Source organism: Phymastichus coffea, unplaced genomic scaffold (assembly GCF_024137745.1).
Source record: "Phymastichus coffea isolate CEN01 unplaced genomic scaffold, Cenicafe_Pcof_1.1 PCOF00048, whole genome shotgun sequence".
Lineage (NCBI taxonomy): Eukaryota > Metazoa > Arthropoda > Insecta > Hymenoptera > Eulophidae > Phymastichus > Phymastichus coffea.
This window is the reverse complement of record NW_026706859.1, coordinates 1,760,398-1,784,378: the sequence shown is the minus strand read 5'-3', so window position 1 is coordinate 1,784,378 and position 23,981 is coordinate 1,760,398. Positions and strand designations below refer to the sequence as shown.

Sequence of the window (23,981 nt, the reverse complement as noted above, 5' to 3'; positions counted from 1 at the left end):
TATAGACGGCCAGAGACGGCCAGTTCTTATGATTAGAGAGGCATGAAAAGCTCTGGCTATATATACACTATGTATATAGTCTCATGAGTTAATGTGTCACGAAATCAAAATATAACCTGAAAATACCGACATGCCGGTCATGAAGGTTTACAGTGTAAATAAGTAATATTTATTAATCAGGTATTTATTGAGTTAAATATAAAATGTCGCTTTCAATAGCTCATGATTTATCCGCTAAAGAACGAACAAGTGATATAGAAGTAGAACAAAATGAGACTTTTTCTCAAATGGGCTTGTCACAAACAATTTTAGATGGCCTTTCAAGTTGTGGTTTTTTAATACCATCGCCAATTCAATTAAAATCTATTCCATTAGGACGTTTAGGATTTGGTAAAGAATATTTATAATTATATGTATCTTATCACTTTAATGAATCGATGTAAATTTATCTATTACATTTTAAGATTTAATTGTACGAGCAAAATCTGGTACAGGAAAAACGGTAGTTTTTGGTGTCATAGCATTAGAAGGAATTAATATTGAAATAAAATCAGTTCAAGTAATTATTGTAGCACCCACAAGAGAAATAGCCATACAAATTAAAGAAGTTATATCAGCAATTGGATGTAAAATGAAAGGTAATATTAATCATGACATTTTTATTTTACATGATAAATTTTATTTTATTTTACATGATGATACTTAGTTTAGTTATAATAATCTTGTTTACTTCATTTAATTTTTTTATTATGCAGATTTGAAAGTAGAATATTTTATTGGTGGTACTTCATTAGATGTTGATAAAAAAAAGATTACATCTTGTCATATAGCCATTGGAGCTCCTGGCAGATTAAAACATTTAATTGATAAAAATTATTTAAAAATAGATCATGTGCACTGTTTTGTATTGGATGAAGCTGACAAATTATTAGAAAAAAATTTTCAAGCTGATATTAAGTAAGTAATAACTTATTAGTAAATGTCCATGTTACTTAAAAATATTTCTAAACATTTTTATTATCATAGATTTTATTAAAATTATTTTTAGTTATATATTCTGCAAACTCCCATATAATAAGCAAGTAATATCATCTAGTGCTACATACCCTGGAGATCTAGAGATATTTTTAAAATCCTACATGCAATCTCCAATGTTGTCTTCGACAGACAATGATGGTCCTATACTAATAGGATTAAAACAGTTTGTTTCAATTGTTCCCTTTCATCCTAATACAATGAGACAGGTAACTTTTATTAATCTTTTTACAGACAAACTAAATATAAATTTCTATAACTCTGTTATTTCTATTGTAGATACAAATAAAAGTGGAAAAATTGATAGAAATTTTCAAAAAAGTTCCATTTAAGCAGTGTCTTGTGTTTACTAACTTTCAAACTAGGTAAGATTTTATTTAATACTAAGTTTTGTGCTTTACAACAAAAAATAAAAAAAACATGCATTTCTTTCAGAACTCAATCTATTTGTAATAAAGTAACATCAATGGGATATCCTGCAATTTATATTGTTGGAAATCAAGAAATGAATGAAAGAATAAATTCAATTGAAAAGTTAAAAAATTTTAAATGTCGAATTTTATTTACAACAGATTTAATAGCTAGAGGTATAGATGCAGAAAATGTTAATTTAATTATTAATATAGATATACCTGATGATAGTGCAACATACCTTCATCGAATAGGGAGAGCAGGTAGATATGGCTCTCGAGGTATATCAATCAATATTATTTCAGAAAAAGAATTATCTACTTTTCAAAATCTTTTATTGTCAGTTGGTGGAGAAAATTTTTCCATCATGAAACTTTCAGAAAATATTTCTGAAAATATTTGGAATGAAGATGAAAGTTCATTTGATAGAATACAAGCGACTCAAACTACAGTTATTACTAACACAGAATTTGAAAAAAATATTATGGAGTCAGTTAATGGAGTTCCTATAGAACCACTGAATCCAAAAACTAACTTAAATATTGATATAAAGAAACCTATAAGTAAGATAAAAGAAAAGCCAATGAAATCTTTTGTTGACAAATTATCAAAAGCAATTGAGAATTTAAATCTGAAAGTGGATTGTATCAAACATGAAAGTAATGTGTCACTTCCATCACATGCTGCATCAAAATTTAATATAAGAACCTTTCAAATTAATAAGTCTATTAATCCATCAGATATGGAAAAGTTAAATGAAAATAGAATGTTTATCCTAAATTTAAAGAAAGTGCCACAGAATCAAATATCAGAAACTAAGTTCCAAAGTGTAAAGAATTTTTTAACAGTAAATTTTGTTAAAAACTCAAATCTTTGTAACTCATTTCCAACAATTAATAAAATTAATTTAAACACTTCTTTAAAACATCACACTGTAGATATTGAAAAAATAATTGAAAATAGTGAAAAGCACTTTAATTCAGTATTGTTTGAAACTGAAGATTTCCAAACTCTTTTAAAAATTGAAACAAATTGCAAAAGTAGACCTTCTAATTTTAATGATCCTGAAGAACTTATTCTGTATGAAGCATCGTGCTGGAAAAGAAAATTGACTCATGAAATGATGATGTTGATGCCTTTTTTACCAGATGATATGCATGTAACAGAATGTACTCAGAATTTTTATGCTGCACTGTATCATTTTTATAATATTCAAAAGAAAGCTCTTTTATGCATATACCCAGAAATTCGAAATGACAGTGAAATAAAAGATACATACCTATTTTGTGAAATTAAGCAAAATATAAACTTATTAAAAATGTATCAACAAATTGAAGATTTCAAAAATTTGCATCGTTCTCAAAAAGGTAAATTTAATTCATATTTTCCTTATCCAATAGATATTTCTAAACCACTTCCAAATTTGATGATTACCGATAATGAAATCGGAAGATATAAAGCAGCTATTGAATATTTAAGATGTAACTACGAAACTTATGAAGCATGGTTAGATACTAGATATATTTTAACTACCATTGACAATGAAATAAAAGAAAAAATAATTGAAAAATTGAAAAGTAGTAAACAAACTAATAAAACTGAACTATTGTCAATCATTGCTGAAATAAATGAAAATTTATTAAAGTTTAATGATACAGAATCAGATGATGATTGTTCTACTGAAACCTACCATTTTCAATTGAAAAAATATAATTGTGAAGAGAAAGATAAAAATAATAAGTACATTCCTCTAATAGGAAACAACTGCTCAGTCAATGACCAAAAACAAAATGTTTTTAATTGTTTAAATGGAACATGCAATGGAGATAATACTTTACATGTTAAAAATACTGATACAGAGATAGATCATTCAGATTCTGATAGTCATTGTGACTCACAGACTACAAACATAAACTTGAATTTCCAAGATACGAATATCGCAACATCAAATTATTTAAATAGAACGCGGGCCAATAGTGATTATAGTCCATTTGAACCTTCATTGTCTACAAATCTCATAGATCATCAAATAAATTACAGAGCCGTGAACAATAATTCACACCTTAATGCAATTCATGAATTAGAACATTATTTCAGATATGTCAGATTGCAAACTAATCAGATACATTTACAAGAATATTTATATCAAATGTTACATTCAGATTGATATTATATATAAATCATCAATTTTATAATTTACTAAAGAAAGTAAAGGCTTATTTATAAAAATTACTAATTATTGAATTTTTATTTGAAATCAAAATAATTCTCGTCTATAATTTTTTGAATGTAGTAGATATAAATTTCGCGCCCTAGCGCCATATATTTTACTATAGTATAGTAATTAGTAGTAATAGTAACTTAAAATTTGAGTGCTCGTGCAGACGTGCGCGTCAGCGCGTGTTATTGCACGTGTATAAACAAAATATTTTTTTACCATCTAAAGATGAGAAAAAATTTTATTTTTTAAATAAAAAATGTATTTTTAATATAGCGAAAAAATATTATATTGTGCCAAAGTAACTTTCGTTAATTAAAAATCCAAATTATTTTATAACCTTGCCTTAGGTATGTCTTAAGCATTTAAGTAATAAGCAATTATATTTTTAACTCGAAAATATAGTACTTTTTATACTTAAAATTAATCATTTGTTTGATTTAGTAGTATTACATCAGTATCACATTTGCATGAAACTTTTACGCTTTCGACAGCATTTCTTGAACATACACAAAATGAGTATTTTTACACAAAATATAAATCCTATAACTAGAATAACAACATGGGAAGAAAGAGATCCAGATTATGATTATTATCAGGAAATAGCAAGATCTGCATTTGCTGATATGTTACATGATCATGAAAGAGTGAGTAGAATTTCAATTCATATACATCTAATAATAATCAATAAATAGTATATGTATTGAAATATTATGTATCATTTTCAGAATCGAAAGTATTATCTTGGGTTAAAAGCTGCAATCAATAAAAAACATAAAGCAGGTGAAGAAGCAAATGTTTTGGATATTGGAACTGGCACAGGTTTATTATCAATGATGGCTGCTCAATTAGGAGCTGACAGCATTGCTGCTTGCGAAGTAATAACTTTTCATTAATAAAATGATTAATTTTTCAAATATAACAATTTCAAATATAACATTTATTATTAATTCAAATTTACAGACATTTAAGCCAATTGCAGAGTGTGCTAAAAAAATTATTGAGAAAAATGGTTTTGCAGACAAAATTAAGTTAATTTATAAAAGATCTACTAAATTAACAGTAGGAGAAAATGGAGATTTATTAAAAAAAGCGAATATTTTAGTTACTGAAGTTTTTGATACAGAATTAATTGGAGAAGGTGCACTATCAACTTTTAAACATGCTCAAGAATGTCTTCTTGAGGTATACTTTATTATTATATCATTAAATATACTACTGAAACTACATCAAAATATCAATCTTTTTTTAAATTAAATTAATATCTACTGTTTAGAAAAACTGTATTGTTGTGCCAAGTAGTGGAACAGTTTGGGTTCAAGTAGTAGATAGTTCTGTGGTAAAAGGATGGAATAGAATCAATCCAATAACACATACAAATAGTAAAAGTATTATACTTGATATCCCAGATAATACAAAAGTTTGCTCTGGTGCATCTTCAGTACATGATATACAGCTTTCACAATTGCCAAAGGATTCTTTTACCTCATTAACAGAACCAGTGCCTATTTTCAAGTAAAGCAATTTCTTTTATTATGTATTCAGTATTTAATAAAACATTTATTATATAGTTGAAATTAATAATAGGTTTGACTGGACTGGAAAAATTCCTTTAATTTTCAATGAAAATGTTATTATACCTGTAAAACCTATTGCTGAGGGAATAGCACATGCTGTTTTTATGTGGTGGGATTTGAATATGGATATGGATGGAGATGTAAATGCAACATTAATAATATAATTATTCATTTATTTTTTAATTTAAAACCACTAATTTTCATGTAGATTTTATTAAGTTGTGCACCAGTCTGGGCTCATCCAGATATACAATCGAACATAAAAAAGGATCAATGTTTTAGAAAATTAGCCGATGAGATTCCTTGGAGAGATCATTGGATGCAAGCTATTTATTACCTTCCTAACGATTTACATGTTTCTCTGGGAACAGAACTTTTTTTATCTTGTTCACACGATGAGTATTCATTTTGGTTTTCTCTGGATCATACATACAGGTATATTGAAAGTATTTTTAAAAATCAAAGAAATAAATAAATCTAAATGTTCAAAATTAATTTTCTTTTCAGAAACGAAATTGACAATTTTAAAAGACCGATATGTGAATGTTTTGTGCATTTAGCTTTTTCAAGAACGCGTATTGGTCAGTGGAACGATCTGAGTAGGAATAAGAAATTTTTAGAAGCATTATCCAAAAACGTTTCGACAGATACAGTTGCTTTATGTCTTACTGACTCGTCACTTCTCGGTCTTTCAATTGCGAAAATGGGAATAAAAAAGTTGTATTTGTTTGAAACAAACTCGTTATCACGAAAAACAATGGAAATGTTTATAGAAAAAAATAATTTAGCTAATTCTGTCACAATTGTTGATTCATTAGACAATTTACCATCAAACAATGAAGTTTCGCTTTTATTGGCGGAGCCTTATTATGTAACTTCAATTCTTCCATGGGATAATCTACATTTTTGGTACCTCGCGTCGAGGTATTCACGAAAGATTTCTCGAATACCTCAAAGAGCTACTATTAAAGGTGTAGCAATGGAATTCAAAGACTTACATAAAATAAGAGCACCTTTAAATGTGTGTGAAGGTTTTGATATGACAATTTTTGATGATTTGGTACAGGTAGATTAAGCTTATAAATTTTCTTAAATATATATTATAAATTCAAAAATTATTAAATTGTCTGTATGTGTGTAGTCTTCCAGTAACAAAACTGATAGTTCTGTAGAAGCTCAACCATTATGGGAATATCCTGGTATAGCTCTTACTTTGCCTTTTACAATTGCGAATTTGGATTTCAGTGAAGATGTCAGAAAACTAGCACGAGTTAAATTGTCCGAAAAAATTCCATTTCTTGTGTAAGTATTTTACTTTTATGTCTGAATAACAAAGCAATTTCATTTTCTGAATTTATTAAATTTCTAGTAACGGATCTTGCAATGGAATTGCTATATGGATCGATTGGCATTTAGATGATGATATAACAATAACGTCTGGACCTGTACTAGAAGTCATTCCTGGTTCCAGAGTATCATGGGACCTATATACAAGACAAGGTGTTCATTTGCCTTACAAAATCACACAAGTAACAAATCAAAATTTACTTATACATAAATTTGATTTTGATCCTAGAGAAGGAACTGTACAATTTCAGTTTGAATTACATTAAAAATAATAATACTGTATATTTAGAAATAAAAACAAGAATTTCAAGAAAGAAACAATATCATGTTTGTAAGCAAATATTTGAACTGTAATGTACATACAGTGTAATGTAATGAACTGTAATGATAGTTTTATTATCATTTTTTATAATCTATTTTAATTTCTTTTATTAAAAGTGTTCTGTAAAAAGTTCTGTTGTATTTTTGTGTTGAGAAATATTATTTTTTGTAGATATTTACACCGTTTTGTACATTGTATAATTATTAAAAAGAACTATCTGGTAATATCCTTAATTGTTTTGCCAGTCTTCTTCCAATTAATTTTGGACAAGTATTACGTTTGATTAGAAATTCTTTACTCTGGTGGGTCACTGCTCCATTTTCTAATTGAAATCTAAAATAATTTGTTATGTTATTAAACTTATTTTACATAAGACTAAGTAATGATGTAACAATTTACCTGCAAAGATAATGAAGTGGTCCTAACATTGCATCTTTCAGCCATGGTTTACCTTCTAATATTGAAAGCGCTATTGCTCCGCTTTCAAGAGTTGAAAGACAGCCTTCTGTGGGTTGTGTACGTATTACATATTCACTTGCTGGAACATTAATTAGCTTACACGAGCGAATTTTACCAAGTAGAGGATTGCTTGTATACATTGCCTAAAATTGTACAAATAAAAAATCATTTATCTGTTGAATATTTTTTTATATGTGTATATTCAAAAAAGATATACTTTAGCTTGAGGCCAGGTTCCATCCAGCAGAACTAAATTATAAGGCTTCTGGCCATTTGATCCTACCATAGTCAATTCATCTAATGGCACTGCGTCAACAGATGGATACAGTAAAATCGTATTTGGATCATTAAGAATTTCAATTAATTCACTGAATTTAGATTGAGGAAATTTTTTGCCTCTGAAAAATTGATTACATACCTTTTGTTACGAAATTATTTATAATCAATAGTTTATTGGTGACAACAATTTACCTGAAGGTGAGACATTTTCCTGATTCAAGAGAAAGAGTAAGCATTGGGGCAGTTCTTAAACATCTTTTAACTTCTGCAGGGTGTTGAAGGATTATAATTCTTGAAGATGGATTCAAAGGAGGTAGTGGCAAACCTGGACACCAGCAAACTGCCACTGGTCTTCTAAAAATGAGTAGTCCACGTTTATATAAAAATAAGTTTACGTTATTCCAATACAGATTTTTAATAGGTAAAATTGCTTACTGACTTGCATTGACTACATTTATTTCGCATTTCAGGCGGGTCGGCCGAAATATTACTAAGTTCTTGCCAAATACAATTTACATCTTCCATATTAAAACAACATGAAGTTTTTATAAAGTAATAAAAATTAATAAGTTGTTTAGCGCCCTCGCTCACATTGTCAAACTGATCAGCTGATGTATGCCATGCTTTCCAACCGGCTCACTATTGTCGCGTATCCATACGGAGATAGCTGTAACTATTTCTACTTACCATCGGTCGAAAATATCCAGAATGAATATAATGATATATCTTTAGAGATAGTTTTACTTAAATGTAATATTTTATTATTATTAGTTTGCGATGATTACTTCTCAGGTAATTATAAGAACTCATTAAAAATTACGATTCAAATACATCTAAATTTTATCTAGATTACTAAAATTGATATGTAAATAAATACTGTTGTGACCGTGGCTTAAATGTGTACCGCATCAAAATACCTCATTTCGATTGTATTAATCCGAAAAGATTTATTTTATCTGAAGAACGCCCCCTTAAGTGTGTACTACTGCGGGTGTCAACAAAATCGATATTAAATGGTTATATAAAAATTAGATTATTGTTTCTTTATGTTCATTTTAATTAATATTTTACTAACCCGTACAAACATTTTTTTTTCATTAAAAGTCCATTTTTTCAACTTTCAATCAATTACTTGGACTTTTACGTTTTTGTGGAAATAACTTGTTTAAAAATAATTTTACTTAAAAACAGTTTGTATTACAAGTCAAATAATAGTAGTTCATTTGATTATTAATAAGTAAATATAGGAAAAAGATTATGAAATCGCAACTTATCTATGCACATGTATCCATTAAAAGCGAACGAACTTTAAATCTGAAAGATTTACACTAAAAAAACCGATAATTATTCGTAATATAGGTGACAATTTTAGCATCACAAAACTTAAAACAACCGTTTGTATTATTTATAATTATAAACGTTTATATCTGTACGTTGATATCATCGATACGATTGACGAGTTAAAAACCTTGAAATGAAAAGCAATGATATTAATCAATGATTTTATCATAAGTCATATTTGAATATAAATGCACTATATGCAAATACGATTTATAGAACAAAGTTTTTATAAAAATATAAATGTTCTTTAGTATTCTTTAAAATTTCCATTATTTAGATTTTTTAATTTGTTTTATTATACGATAATGATAAAGTATATAACTGATAAAGCTCTATTTGGAGAATTACTTTACTGTTATATAGAGAAACTAAGATTTGGTCTAAAATTCAAATGAGACAAAAAAACTGTGAAATATTCTATTCCAATTCTAATGAAGATATGAGGATAATTGTATTAAATTTATCAATTCAATCATTCATAATGTTATTAAAATAGTCAGACAATGTAAATCTCGAAATTAATGGTATAACGTATATGAAACCGCAATCTGTTAATTTTTCAATAAATGTCAGTCAGCAAGCGTCATTAATAAAATGGAGTGTTTCGTTCGATCTAATTATCCTGCATTGTTGTATTATAAACTTATAGATAAATACGTTGATGTAGCTTTTTGTTATTGATAGGGGAGAGTGGGTTAATTTATCGCGGTCTAAATTTATCTATATTAAAATATCTTTTAAATAGCACATATTTTAACTTGGTTTAGCTAAGACGATTAATGCCTGGGATGCTGATATTTTGATGACGCCGAAAATTGAATTTCGTAATATCTTTTGGAACGCTTTTTGACATGAATCAGTTATATGTTTCACAAAAGTATGTAAAAAAATTATTAGAAGTTTGATATACATTGACAATTTTTGTGACAAGACGAAAATGTTGAGCTACCACGCGCCTCTATCAGTTATATTCTATCAAAGATAATACCTATTAATAAAATTTTTGTCGTCGAGGCATTTTTACCATAAGAACTGGATATTAATTTTTTATCCCTAATTTTTTTGGCTGAAAAGTACGAAATAGATTCCCATGTTCAAAATCAAAGCCTGAACTCAAAATAATTGTATTAACTCGGGGGAAAAAAGTGTGAGTTTGTTTTTCAATCTAAGAACTTCATCTTTTTCTGTTATTGCTATAACTGAGATAGATCAAAATGTGCCGCCAAGCCAGTAATTTAACCCCACCGGATCAGTACAGTATGCGAAAATATTTTTTCTTGAAGATGAAATAAAAATGTAAAATTGATGATATTTCCATTTGAAGAAACTTGTAATAGCTTCTGCGGGTGCTGAATTTGAAGGATCTATCATTACGCATTGTTTTGGTATGTGGGAACATTGTTAAAAATAAGGAAAACGAAAAAGTCGGCGATAATGCTCTACTTTTCCATACATACCACACCCATACATACATATATATATGGAAATTGTCAAGTTATCAGACAAATTTGTAAAATTGCTTTTATTTCCGAATAGTATAACGATTTGAGTTGATACTTTAAGTAAAATGAAACATTAGCTTAATGAAAAATTTTGAACCTTTGATGGAAATACAAATTTGAATGTAACTCGAGAATCACATCTGCACACCGATTTTATATCTTTATGAAAATTTCTTATCGTCAGACTTATTAAAAAAAGATTTTTTCATCCATTTTCAAAGTTCTTGTGTATACACTTGGTTGCCTATCTTGTTCTTGCCTTTCGCGAGCATGTAAATTCTAAACCCTTATCTCAATGGGACGAGATCCAAGTAAAGGGGTTGTGAAGGCAAGGATAAGAGTCGCAACAAAAAGTCGGAATGGGGGACGCAATAACAAGCGTTTCGTGACCTGCGGGAATTCTTTCTAAATAATCGAAGAGTCTTGCGAATTGGACCTCGTCAACTGGCACAGAAGACGAGACACCACCTCTCTGTTTGTGTGTGTGCGTGTGCATTCGTCGAGTTCTGCATTGTATATCGTTAGTTTGGAAGATCCTTTGTCATCTCGAGTAATTCCACGGTATTTCTTTGTTTTCTTTTATCTTGCCTCCAGAACAAGCTTTTCTCAACTTTCTTTAATTATTGCTCTTATTGTTAGCTTTGATCTTTTCTGCAACTCGAAACTAACTAGCTTCCTTGTTTTGCATCCCGAAGAAAACTTTGTAAAAAGCTTTTCCAAAAAGTGTATCGTTCGCTTGAAAAGCTTCTTCCTTGTTAAAATCAATGGCTGCTCGGCCGTATATATTTTCTGCTTGCAACTCTCCCCTCGGCCATTAGTATTCCGAGATGTCTTTATATTTTTCTCACTCATCAGCAACCCACGTTGTCGTCTTTCGTTTCGTCGTCATCGTTCTTTCTCTTTCTCTCTCTCTCTATCTCTCTCTCTCTATCTCTCTCTATATCTCTCTCTCTCTCTCTCTCTCTCTCTCTCTCTCTCTATCTCTCTCTATCTCTCTCTCTCTCTCTCTCTCTCTCTCTCTCTCTCTCTCTCTCTCTCTCTCTCTCTCTCTCTCTGTCTCTCTTAGGAGTTAAATAAATTTGAGTCGTTCCACTAACTAGGATGTTGAATCACTTGGCGCACATAAATTGAAATGCTAAGAGCCGAGGAATTGGGTAGGAATTAGAGAGAGAGAGAGAGAGAGAGAGAGAGAGAGAGAGAGAGAGAGAGAGAGGAAGAGAGAGGACATCGGAGGGAGTGAGAAAAAGGTGAAGGCGGCCAAATAGGATAGTGATTACAAGATAAGATATAAAATCGCGTGAATGCCTTGGTATCTCATATCAATTTTGCATGCTTAAGCAACTTATAAAAATCTGTAGTTAAGGTGGGAAATGCATAGTTATAGGAATTATCGCGGGCGCAGTATCAACTTAAGCCGAAAAGAAGGAAAGCTGGGCGGAATTTACAAGGCTGCCGTAGCCACGGAAAGCAGTTGGGTAGGTGGGTGGGTGGGTGGACGCCCGAGCTAGTGCGAGCAAGGAAGAAGCGAGAGCTAGCGCTAGGGGCAGAGAACGCTATGGGGTCGCGCGATGGAGGGTAGAGAAAGAGAGAAAAAACTCCCATCTTCGGGGGGCCGCCCACTCGCCGTTGGCGGAGAGAGAGAGAGAGAAAGGAAGAAATAAAGAAGGAAAAAAACCAAGCCGAGCAGTTCGCTCAGCAGCCAACCACGTTCGCCTGCCGTAAAATATTCTTAATGAGCAAAGACTTTCAAGTATTGACTCGAAATGCCAGACGCCCTTTCAAGTCGGCTTGTTAAGCATTATACTCTTCCACTTCTTCTTCATCTTCTTTCCACTTTTGCTTTATCTTCGCCTACTTCTTCTTCTCTTGTTCGTCTTGGTTTTGCGCTGAATTTGCCTTTTGCGTGGATCATCCTCCCAGAGAACCGAGAGAAAAGGATCCCGAGTCATCCTTTTTTTATATGCGCCAAATCCTTCCCCCGCACAGCTCAGACGCCTTTAAACTTTCGGACTGGCTTGCGCTGCAGGATTACGTGTCTGCGTTCGTTTCCTTTTTGCACCATTGCGCCGATAGTTTATTCTCTCGAGCCATTCAGTTGTACAGGCGGCTAGCGGTCTTGTCTGTGAGTTGCGGCTACCGATTCTACGATTTCGCATTGATGGAGAACTGCAGTAACAAACTTCTTTCCTACAGTCCGTTCAGCCTTTTATTCTATTATCATTTTTTGTTCGTTTTTAATTTGTTTTAATCCTCCAGCGGGCTATAAAGCAAACTCGTCGACGATAGTTTTACACAGGCTTCCGTTGATGGTCTGATGCTGGAAAATATTGAACCTGCTGGCCCAGCATTAGTAGTAGCTACCGAGTAGACCGTGCAAGAGGTGAATGCTTTCATTGTTAGCAGAGGCTTCGGGCTTATTTCTGTATTAATTTTCAGCCACGAGCAAAAAAAAACCGATAGACTAGCGAGAAAACAACGGTCCGACTGGAGCTGGATATTAAAATTAATTGGAGTGAGCTGATCGATCTTTACGCTGGTGAATTTTTATAGTTCGTGCTTCACTTGCAAACCTCCTGCCATATTTTTTAACGTGAAAAAACTAAATTAAAATGTTCAAATACAAGCAATTAGTAGCATTTGATTCAACGACCTTCATGACTATATTAAACATTTTTTGGTATGCATGTTTGATCATCAACGCATTTGTGAATTGTATCCGTTTATATTTTTTTTAATATATATCAATAAAAATGACATTGACTTAGGTTACAACATATTTGAAATTTACAGAAAAAACCAAAATGTTGATATTTTATCGAGTTGCAATTAGATTAGATAGAGCTTTGTAATTTAGCTAGCTAATAAAAAAGCTTCAGTTATTAGGACATTTTGTGATCATTAATTAAAAATGCTTCATTTGAAAGCCTTTGCATTAATAATGATATATTTATTTTAATGCACTTTATGTAAAAAGAATTTATAAGGGCATCTATCAGCTTTAATAACTACATAATTTTATGTGATCGATACAAGTTTTGAAATATCTAAAAAAATTGGTATGCGTATAGTTTAGACCGCTGTGGTGAACGAAATATGTTTTATGATTTTTTGCAAACCTAATTATTGCAATTTTTAGAAACTAATTTTGTATAATTCTTAAAATAAAAATAAAAAACTTAATTAAAAAGTAAAACAAAATTTAACGTAAAGCAGAATATATAAGTCCTTAAACAATTTTGAAGCTTATAATTGTGAAAATCAATCCTTATTGCAAGTATATTATGGGGGACAAGCTTTTATGATGACATGCATCCTAATTGAAATGTCAAAAGAATGTTATTAAATAAATATCTGCTTGTTCGCCTTCGACGATGCTGGAAAGAAATTGAAAAATCAGACGATGTGTACGTAGAGAATAGAATTTTCTATATGCTGATCGTCATGCTGAGACCTGAAATAAAATGAAGAAATTTCGTCGGATGAGTACAAAAATATTTATCGGGAATGAGATCCTTTTTTACAACATTGTAGTTGAAATAATTTGCGTGCAAATGATATCAAAAATTGTATTAATGTAATACAATTATTTACAGGAATAAAATAAGTTTCGTAGTTTTGCAAAGCTCATTCAATAAGAGCTTTCTCTTTTGGTTTCAGTGACTTCGGCGGAAATATTCATAAAGTTTATTTGAAAATTGTTTGAAGGGGTTTTTAATTGGCGTTAAGCTGCTCCAGATTAAGATCAAGCTAACAGTAGTTTAGCTAATGTCAAAATTTGTAGTCGACTTTGTTAAACTTAATGAAAAACTTTCAAGGACAAGTTTAGCAAAAATTGTCTAAAATTTAGGTCAACTTTGCAAAACTCGCTTCTAGACTTTCCTGTGGGTAAATTTGATAAACGTTATCCAAATTTGAGAACAAATTTACTAAATTTGCCACGATGATGAACTTGAAAAACTTAATTATTTATTTTTCATCATTGGATTTGCTGCATCAATAAAATTATTCGTTTGACTTTCAGTCCCGTAAGCATTCGATCGTTTTGCCTAACTTACCCGTTCGTTTTTCAATAATAAATACTATTGCTCACATTTATTTTGATCAAGTAAAATAAACAAATAGTATAATCGATCGTAATTTACAGTTGCAAATGAATGTTTGAACGAGCGTCGCGCCAATAAAGCAAAAGAAGACAGAAAAAAGTTGATAAGGTAATAAAAATGGCGGAATAACGAGGATAAAATTGAAGAAAAGCATATAGGAAGGTGGCGAGGGGTTGCAAGCAAGCAAGCAAGCAAGCAAGCAAGCAAGCAAGCAAGCAAGCAAGCAAGCAAGCAGGGAGGCAGGCGGGCGAGCGGGATAAAAAGAACGAGCAGAACGAGGCAAGGGAGCGAGGGTGAAAGCCTCTTTTCCTTCCTCTGCGTGCATGGACTGATGAATTTTATCGAAGTGCTGCGACGTGCCGAGGTAATTCTACGCGATTTACCGCTCGCGCGCGGGCGTGTCGCTTCTTTTGCTTTCATTTTTGCGGCTCGGCGCTTTTCCTACCCCGCTCTTCTTCTCTCTCTCTTTCTCCTCGTTCCTTCGACATCCCGGCTTCGCTCGCTCTCTCTCATTTAGCTCTAATAAGAATTGGAAATTGCGTTTGATGCCTCGGGATTTTCGAAGGAAACGACGCGGCTTCCATGGCTACCGCCTCGTTAGAGCGAAGGCCAACAGCTTTTTTACGACTACTTTTATTATCCAGCCGACGCCAGCGCTCTCCTCACCCCACCGACAAATTTCAATTTCACGATGTTTATTCTATTCTTCGATTGACTTCCAGTCCCGTAAGCACTCGATCTTTGTGCCTAGCTTACTCGTTGGCTTTTCAATAATTAGTGCTACTGCTCATATTAATTTTTGCCGCAGCGAGTTATCCAAAATTTATATCCTTATTCAAGAGCGTCTCAAGAGCATTTCACAAAAAGTAAACTAGCAAAATTTCGTCTCCTTTAAAGAGGATTCATAGAAAGTGACACTTTTGTGTCGCAAGCCGTAAATCTCGATGGCTTTCGTGTCCCTTCGACGCGAATGTAATCAAGTAAAAATGGTGCAAAAAAAAGCTGATTCACTGTTTGATGTACACGCCCTCGAAAGCTGCGCGCGCGAGCTTAGAGGGCGTCTCGTTTTACCTTATTTACATAGTATTGCCATACTGATTTTCACTGCATAATGCTGCTCATAAAAATTGATGCACGAGTCGTCACTGCTAGCAGCATAAATTTCAATATGTCTAGTTACAAAAAAACAGCTATTATAATCATGAAGCGAGATATCAGTGTGGTACACTGAAAATCTCTGGATAATTTTTCATTATGAAATTTGCATACTGCCATCATTTATACTGGTCTATGTAAAATTACTACCAGAACCAGTTGTTACATAAAAAGATTCTATCTCCTTGGCGGAAAAAAAATAAATTCTAATAAAATTGAATTTCGGTCGGTTCAAGGCGAAGTTAATTTCCAATAGTGCTTTTAATGCCGGAAACACTTACCTTATTCTCTGACAAGAAATGCCGCTAGCTGAAGCAGGAAATAAAAACTTTGAGAAAAGGTCATTACAGGTTGGAGCAACAATCAATCTATTCCAATTATTAATACAATGGCTGGATAGCGAAGGTGGAGTATAGCATTTAGATGTAACCCAGCATTCGCCAGAGTCTCAAATTTGAGCTTGACGTATGCGTCCCGCGGGCGCATTACAGAGGCATACGGTGAACAGAGAGCTCGCAGCTCTATGTGTCACCAAGGGGCAGTTTCAACTGCGATAGCACTTCCAATATAGTAGCATTCGAAATGCGTCCCTCCCTTGATTAAAGCAGGCGCTGCGCTGCGGTGGTGGCAGTGTTCTCCTGACTATGCATGCATATTGCTTGTTCCGGCCGATAGCAAAGCAAAAAAAAATGCGTCTAATTGTTAATAGGCAGCGCGGAAAGTGCGAGAGAGAGGGAGAGCGGCACATACATTACCGGCTAACGCGGCGTGCCAGCGAGTTGTCGAGAGTTTTTTGCGCGCTCGGCCCTTTTTTTCGAGGCTTTTTTTGCGCGCGCGAGCGCATGCAAGCGCGAACGAAGTCAAGGGAGTGGCGAATTTTTTCTGAATGAAAATTTTCGCCTCAAAGAGGTGGTCCGCAATTCGCCGACTCGTTAAAAGGCCCGAAGACAATGACGCGCCCCGCAGGGTGACTGCAAAAATAAATCAGGCATATACTGCTTGCTTAGACGATCTCTGTATGTGTGCGTGCGCGACGTTTCGCAATTGTAACAACTTTAACCCCTGCCCATTGTCCTATTTTTTTGCTGCCTCGCGTACAACCGTTTGACCGGATTCGCCGCTTCAACCCTTTTCCCGCGCTTTCTCTCTCTCTCTCTCTCTCTCTCTCTCTCTCTCTCTCACTCTGCAGCGCTCTGATGATGCTCGTCTTTCTGTCGCACTACGACCCTCCAACGCCACCACCGCCATCCCTTTCTTCCTTTTCGTTTCGGCCTGTCCTTTTTCCCATTTTTTTTATTAACGCATATTAGAGCGCGATATTAAAAAAGTTCAACAGTGAATTACGGCCACTGTAGCAATGGCTCGACAGCACAAAGGACATTTTCTCGTCAGTGCTGCCGTGTCAATGGCACAAAAGCATGCGAAAATTTATTATTCGGGCAGCTCGCGCGCGAAATTTCGCGTTTCAACCCTGGGCTGACTGTGCATTTTCCACACGTCTATCTTTCCCTCTCTCTCTCTCTCTCTCTCTCTCTCTCTCTCTCTCTCTCTCTCTCTCTCTCTCTCTTGCATTCACTCCACTGCATTATTATTATACTCACTGGAAAATGAGCGCTTTCATTTTGAATTCAGCCACTGTCACAAACAAATCTAATATTCCGAACAACATTGTACTTGCAATATTTTTTATCCTTTCGATGGGTTTTTTTTTATTTTGTCATGTAAAAAATATAATTAAAAGACAATTCACCAGTTTTACACGTACATACATACACATATATTTTCTTTTCTCAAGCTTATGAGCAAAGAGAAGAATTCGGAGTTTGAATCTTGCCTTTTGCAATAAAAGATGAATTTATTTTCAAAGTTCTCACGAAAACACATAACAATGGAAGCAAGATTTTTTTTAACTTTCCCATGAGTGTAAGATATAATGGTGATGATTGTTCTGAATTTCGCGTATTCCTTTGAACGCGCAAAAAAAAGTAGTCGCGCTGGTTTCTCTGACCGACGGATGTCGTGTATAAAGTACTGAGGCGGCACTGTTTTTTTCCTAAAATATAATCCTGCGAGTTATTCTCATTGTAGATTGAGAGTGTAACTTTATCTTGATGGGGAGCGATAATTTTTTACTTAAATTTGAATATGTAAGAGCGAAACGAAAGCAAGCTGCGCGTCGTTCAATAAAAGAAATGCGCTCACGGATAAGACGTGGAATCTCAATAAACTCGTTTCGCATCTTGATAAGGCGCTAATTCAAAAATAATATTAAATCCGATCTTCATCTCTCTCTCGGCATGCATTAGCACTTATTGTCGAGGTACAGAGAGAGAGAGAGAGAAAGAGGCAAAGTGGATTTCGCGTTCCCTCGCTATGGGCAACAATGCATATTTCTCTATCAGCGTCACTCTGTGCGCGCACCCCGCGCGTACAGTGTTGTTTTTTTCTCTCTTCCTTCCACTTCTTTCAAGTCTCTCCCGCTCATTGTCCTCCGCCATTATCTCGTGGCCGTATTCATCATATATATATATATATATATATATATATATGAGCGCGAGAGTGGCGCTCACTGCTTATAGCCGCGGCCTCGGCAATATGAAAGTTCGCGCGTGCGAACAGCGCATAGTTCAAGCCGACCCGTGCACGCATTTATAATGAGCTTGCTTTCTCTCTCTCTCTCTCTCTCTCTCTCTCTCTTTTTCTGTCGCTCAGCGCGCGAAACAAAAACTGGTCTCGCTAAGGTAAAAACAATGCGGGACCAATCTCCGCCCGAAAAAAGGGGTGGCGAGAGAAAATTCTCGCTGTGTGAAACTCAAGAAACCTGTACGACGAGCTCGTTGTACCTGCTGCTGCTACTGCTGCCTTAGAAATAATTTAGCTTTATTCAGCTGCCTCCGGTCCACGCGTACTTACATATATGAACCCAATTGTACGTGTGTATATGAAAGTATTTATGCAAACGCTTACTACTTCGTGCCTTTTGTTGCTGCCGTCGTAGATGGACTTTTTTCGCGCAACTTGCTCTCGTTTGGCGTGTGTCAACTTTGTACGAGCCCCTTTTTTCACTCTTGCGAGACTGTGAAGATGCCCGACAGGCTATGCACACACGGATTTTCGTCAGTAAATGGAGAGAGATTTTTCTGACGTGTCGTGTCAGCTTTTTCAACAAGTTTTTTTTCCTTTTCGCTTTCGCTCTTTCACTGTGAGAACGGTTTCAACTTGCTCTTGCTGAGTTTGAAGTTTGCCTGATAAAAAAAGAACATTAAACGAAAGAATTTTTTAGTTCGGAGTTGCAATGAAATCCACATTACTAAAACGTTAATATTTTGAGGTGACTATATTTCACGTTAGTTTCATCCGTTTATCAGCATTAAAATTTTTATCGCGGTCGTGCTTGTGAAAAAATGTGATTGTTTAACAATGTATCGCTACGAACGAAGATGGCAAAACAAAAATGAAGCACGCGCGTATCATAACGATGTTGCACAAGCGACAGAGTTGGATCGAACAATAAGAACTTTATTCTCATTGTCGAGTACAGTTGTCGAGCAAAAAAGCCAGCTAGCAAGACAATGTAAGTAGCAACCCTTGCGCCCGGCGATGCGCAAGTAGAAAAAGGTCACAATAAATATATATTGTTATCTACGCCAGGAAGAATTTTGAGCCGGCAATGAGGACGCGTCATATATCTAGGATACAATAAGCCTGGTATAGTTTTTTGCTCTTGTCGCCATTGGCCCACCTGCTTCTCTACTTTCGCCGACCCTTTTCTCACTATATATTGCGCAACACACACATTGCTCACTCGTACATTTGACCCTTATCTGTCCCTTTATCTGGGTCTGCTCATTTCGCTGCTCCGATTTTTTTGCCCTTGTTTTTTCTATTATTATTTCTTTTTGTTCCTCTCGCTATCCGCAATCCTCCACGCTGAGCGAGATCGAGCAAGTAAGCCAGTTCCCAAGACATCGTTAGGATAGTCGAGGGAGGAGGTCGCGTAGCTATACATTCCCATTCCATCGACTCGCCCTCGCTTCTTTTCATCTCTCTCTCTCTTTCTCTCTGCCGGCTGCTTTTTTCCCTTTTGCTTTTAACGAGAGCTTTTCTCCTTTGTCTGTAGAGCCGCGGCGACTTCTCGCTTCCCTTTGTTTCTTGCCTCTCCCTCGCTCCGCCGCCATCGCTCTTCTCCGTGCTTGCACTGCGCGCTGTACTGCGCTAGCTGTCTCGCTAATTTTTATTCGGCGCGATGTACTCCCTTATCGATTCGTTGCCCGCTTCTTGCCTTGCGTACTGCTGAGGAGCGGCCTCGCGCTCCACTCCACTCTCCTAATGGAATTACGAGATTGGACCCCGTTGTACTCGACGCTTCGTTGAATTTTTCCAGCCGGGAATTCGCGACGAGAGAGAGAGAGACCTTTTCGTGTGTATACGGCACCCAGGCGTCCTTTATGAATGCAAAAACTTGCCATAACGAAGGGAACGCCCGCCAGGGTGACGTTTGTGAATTTAAAAACGAAGGACTAAGCCCAGACCAGGTCTGTTTCTCGCATTCTCCGCGCGTGCGAGCGCGTACTTAAGGTGCACGGAAAATTAGACGAAAATGCTTGTTTTACGCTCGTACCTAGCTGAAAGCGCACCATTACATTTCAACAGCCATCCAATTCCCATCATTTTTCATCGAAACAATATTTCATTACCATTATACACTTCGATGGAAAGAATTTCAATTACATTTTTATTGACTTTTCCTTTTCCAGCTCAATCAACTGCTCGCAAGGTCCATCCGAAGCAGCCTGATTGATAATTATATCTTTTACACTTATCAAATATGAATTTCCACGTAAAAATAATTTCAATTGTGAAAAGATTTTTATTACAGAGACTGCCTTAATGACTATTTCAACTTTTTTCCTTGAGTGAATTTGACAAAAAAATCACGTGTATAGAAACAAGACAAGCGTAATTAATCACAATTATGAACACAAGATGCTTCTACGCTTGGAAAGCGGATTAAGCAAACGAACATCAGTCAACGGAGGGTCCAGCGAGTAGACAATACGGTTAAGTGGTGCAACCGTCGACACACCGGGCATCGAATTTGCAGCTGCCCACCGCGTCTGGACATCACCACCATCATCAGCATCGTGGTCGTCATCATTGTAAAGGAACGAGAAAGAGTGATTTTTTAAATTTTTTTTGCGCGGAATTCCAGGTGTCCATTGTTGGTCCAGATATGACTGTATGTATTCGGTCTCCCTCTCGTCTAATCCTCCTAAGCCCCGTAGGCCTTGGAGCCTCAACCCTTTCGGGCGTGTGCGCAAGCGACCGTTTGCCGATGTGCCGATGAAAAACAATGACGGCTGGACCGCACCCCGGACGTTCACTCGTTTATTAAGTGCGATGTCCCTCTTCTCTAGGCTTTTAACCCTTCTCTCGTGTAGTTCCAGCTGGCCCGGGGCAAGTAAAAAACTTTTTTGGCTTTTGTCTATTTCGCTTATTGGCCGTATCTTTGCTTTGCTCTCCAAGCTGTGGTCCACAATGCTCTATGTAATTTACTTTGCAGTTCGCAATCACATCTTATCTCGTAATACTCGGATCGTCTCTTTTGTTGGTAACTGAAGAAACTAAGTACTTTTCTCAGTTGGAAAACATAAAATCTTATCTAATCTTTCACATTTGCACTGTTTTTCATTAGTATATATGCACTTTGATTATTATAAACGATGACATTAAATACACTTTTTAGTTGTCGGGTAAGTAGAACGAAAATATGTATCTAATTTTTGATTCCGGAAAAAACCATCTTCAATATTTCATGCTATATCGAAATTAATAAAATTCCGATTACACATTCCGAGGTGGAGGAGACACCTCGGAATGTATAATCCTTTCTAAAAATCACATCAGAACTTTTCAGCAAATGTCCTATTCTAGCATGGCGAATTTAATAATAGGTGTCTTTTTCTTGAATAAAAATTGGAGATATCCTGTTATTAATAACCCAACGTAATATAGACGTTTTTTGTTGAAAGAAAAAATATATTTATTTATTTTGGTCATCTACATAATTTTATTCATATAGAAAATTAAGCACGAACAATTTGTTAAGTTGATTGAAGGATTAAAATAAAATACTAATTATAGTCCAGTTTTGTACGTTTGTATGGATCAAAATAATATAATCAAAATAATGAAATTAACGATATACAATACAGAAGCTTTTTTGCTTTGAGTCTTCAACTCGTAACGTAAAACTACTATTTTCCCAAAAAATATTTTCGTACATATAGTGAATTACATATTTTACTCCGGGAGTTGGTTTTCAGTTTTTACGTGTTCTAACTGTTTTAAATATTATTTCATTTGCACAGGAGTTTGTTTTTCACGACCAAATTAATATTTATAAAAGTTCACTTCATAAGAAATTTATTTTTACATATAGACAATTTTTAGATAAGCAAAAAATTTGTACTTAAAGATAAAAACATTAGTTCATATATATATTTTTACTATTGTAACATAAAATTTTATACGTCTCATATAAATGTCAATAAAATATTTTACAGTGGAATTTGTTTTACTCGGTGTATTAATTGTTTTATTTATCAAAGATCAATTTTTGTTGATGTTTAAAATGTCTACCACCCACTGTGTTCTGTGCAGAGGGTGGAGAAGATTCAGCGCCATTACGCGACTAACTGATATTCAGAAATATATTCTAAATAGAGTATCAGTTTATTGAAAAGTTTATTGAATTCATTATTGAATATTAGATGTTATGGAAGAAATTCAACTTATTTTTATTCATATGAGTCATTGCAAATACAAGAAATCATAATCGCTGCTATTATTTGTAATTCTTAATTTCATTTCATGTCATGATCGCTTGTGCATCTTTATCTGTTTATGATCATATTCAAAAAATAGTTATTTTTGCTATTTTTATATTAAAAAATCATTTAATGATAATTACAGATATTTATAAATTAAACTCTTCATTAAAAATTTTCAATTTCGTTATTTTTCATCTTTCTATTCTTACATAAAATGTATTGTGTTTGCTTCGACGTCATGTGCATTTTGAACTGTAAGTAAAGTGATTAGAATGATAAAAATGTATTTTCAATCTTGAATTACAAAGTGAAATGCTATATATTGTCAAACAGATATTAGAATTTATGTATTTTGAGCGTGTTACAATGACGTCACCCATTAGAAACGTTCCCAAGCCTGCAAAGTCGTTGGCATTAAGAGCATACATTTTTAAATTATACAAATTTAAACATAGTTTTTCGTGGATATACCTTTATTAAATTTAAATAAAATTAATAAGCTCGAGTACATCAACAACTAAAACAAAAGCATAAATTTAATCTTGATTAATGAACCACTTGACGGCTTATAATAATTATTAATTGTATATTTTTTTCAAGCCCGTGTACCTTTCCAAATACCATCTAAAGTATTCTGAATCTTGTTATGCGGAGCAACCGTTACTCTGACAAGTAAGAAATAGGTTTTACATCTCACGCTATGTTCTTTAGAACTCGTCTAACAACTATGAATTTTGAATAACTTGTAAAAACTTTTTTTCTAAATATATATTATCAATACTATCTTGATATAATTATTTTATATTTCATATTACCGACAATATATTACATACAATATATGACTAAAGTATAGTGAAAAAAACATTGTTATTTATTTAATATCTAATTCGCAAGTAATCTGAAAGGTAGTTACCTGTTGTTGCAATATAGACACAAAGCGCTACAAAAACCTTCCGCGAATTATTATCTAGATAGAAAATGGATAGCTGCATTAATGAGATTTTCAGCAATATTAACATTGAAATAAAGAAAGCTTTTGTGCTAAAATTAAATTCATCTACATTATTATTTTTATCTTTCTTTAGAATAATATAAGATTTTTTTAAATTAATTCAAGTAAGAACAATTAAAGAGTCTGCGAACTTATACGCTATAACCATCTGACGTCGTGTGCGTTTTTTGTAGTGCGGGGGTTCTCAGTGGCGATACTTCTAATTACGAATGTTAAAGAGAGAAAGGCCGCCGTCGTCCAATGAGCGCGTTTCAAAAGGATTTGGGGGCAAGCAAAAGTCTTATATGCCGGACGAGGTCCACGTTTTCTCTCGTCCCCTCCATGTGTGAACGACAACGAAAGGGTAACCCTTTCGCTCCTCATGCAAAATGCAAGGGGCCAGTTCTA

The 23,981-nt window shown here is 34.1% G+C and overlaps 3 protein-coding genes across 3 annotated transcripts; 2 read left to right on the top strand and 1 right to left on the bottom strand.

Annotated features, from left to right (window-relative positions):
• The first annotated feature begins 35 nt into the window (after nt 1-35).
• Nucleotides 36-3,654, top strand: LOC131665241 (probable ATP-dependent RNA helicase DDX20). The gene is made up of 6 exons (XM_058936996.1): nt 36-390; nt 465-638; nt 756-957; nt 1,049-1,244; nt 1,315-1,400; nt 1,471-3,654. Exons 1-6 carry the CDS (start codon nt 204-206, stop codon nt 3,611-3,613), a joined length of 2,988 nt encoding a protein of 995 aa, XP_058792979.1. The 5' UTR covers nt 36-203; the 3' UTR covers nt 3,614-3,654.
• Nucleotides 3,655-3,861: 207 nt separating this feature from the next.
• On the top strand, nt 3,862-6,910 carry LOC131665243 (protein arginine N-methyltransferase 7). The gene is made up of 10 exons (XM_058936997.1): nt 3,862-4,014; nt 4,112-4,311; nt 4,393-4,542; nt 4,628-4,849; nt 4,941-5,179; nt 5,252-5,381; nt 5,450-5,676; nt 5,749-6,307; nt 6,383-6,543; nt 6,611-6,910. The coding sequence occupies exons 2-10, from the start codon at nt 4,135-4,137 to the stop codon at nt 6,852-6,854; spliced, it is 2,109 nt and encodes a 702-aa protein (XP_058792980.1). The 5' UTR covers nt 3,862-4,014; nt 4,112-4,134; the 3' UTR covers nt 6,855-6,910.
• Nucleotides 6,911-7,010: 100 nt separating this feature from the next.
• On the bottom strand, nt 7,011-8,271 carry LOC131665245 (tRNA-uridine aminocarboxypropyltransferase 2). Its single transcript, XM_058937005.1, has 5 exons — nt 8,088-8,271; nt 7,841-8,002; nt 7,587-7,767; nt 7,310-7,512; nt 7,011-7,243 (listed from the first exon to the last, which is right to left on the bottom strand). Exons 1-5 carry the CDS (start codon nt 8,171-8,173, stop codon nt 7,114-7,116), a joined length of 762 nt encoding a protein of 253 aa, XP_058792988.1. The 5' UTR covers nt 8,174-8,271; the 3' UTR covers nt 7,011-7,113.
• Nucleotides 8,272-23,981: the final 15,710 nt, after the last annotated feature.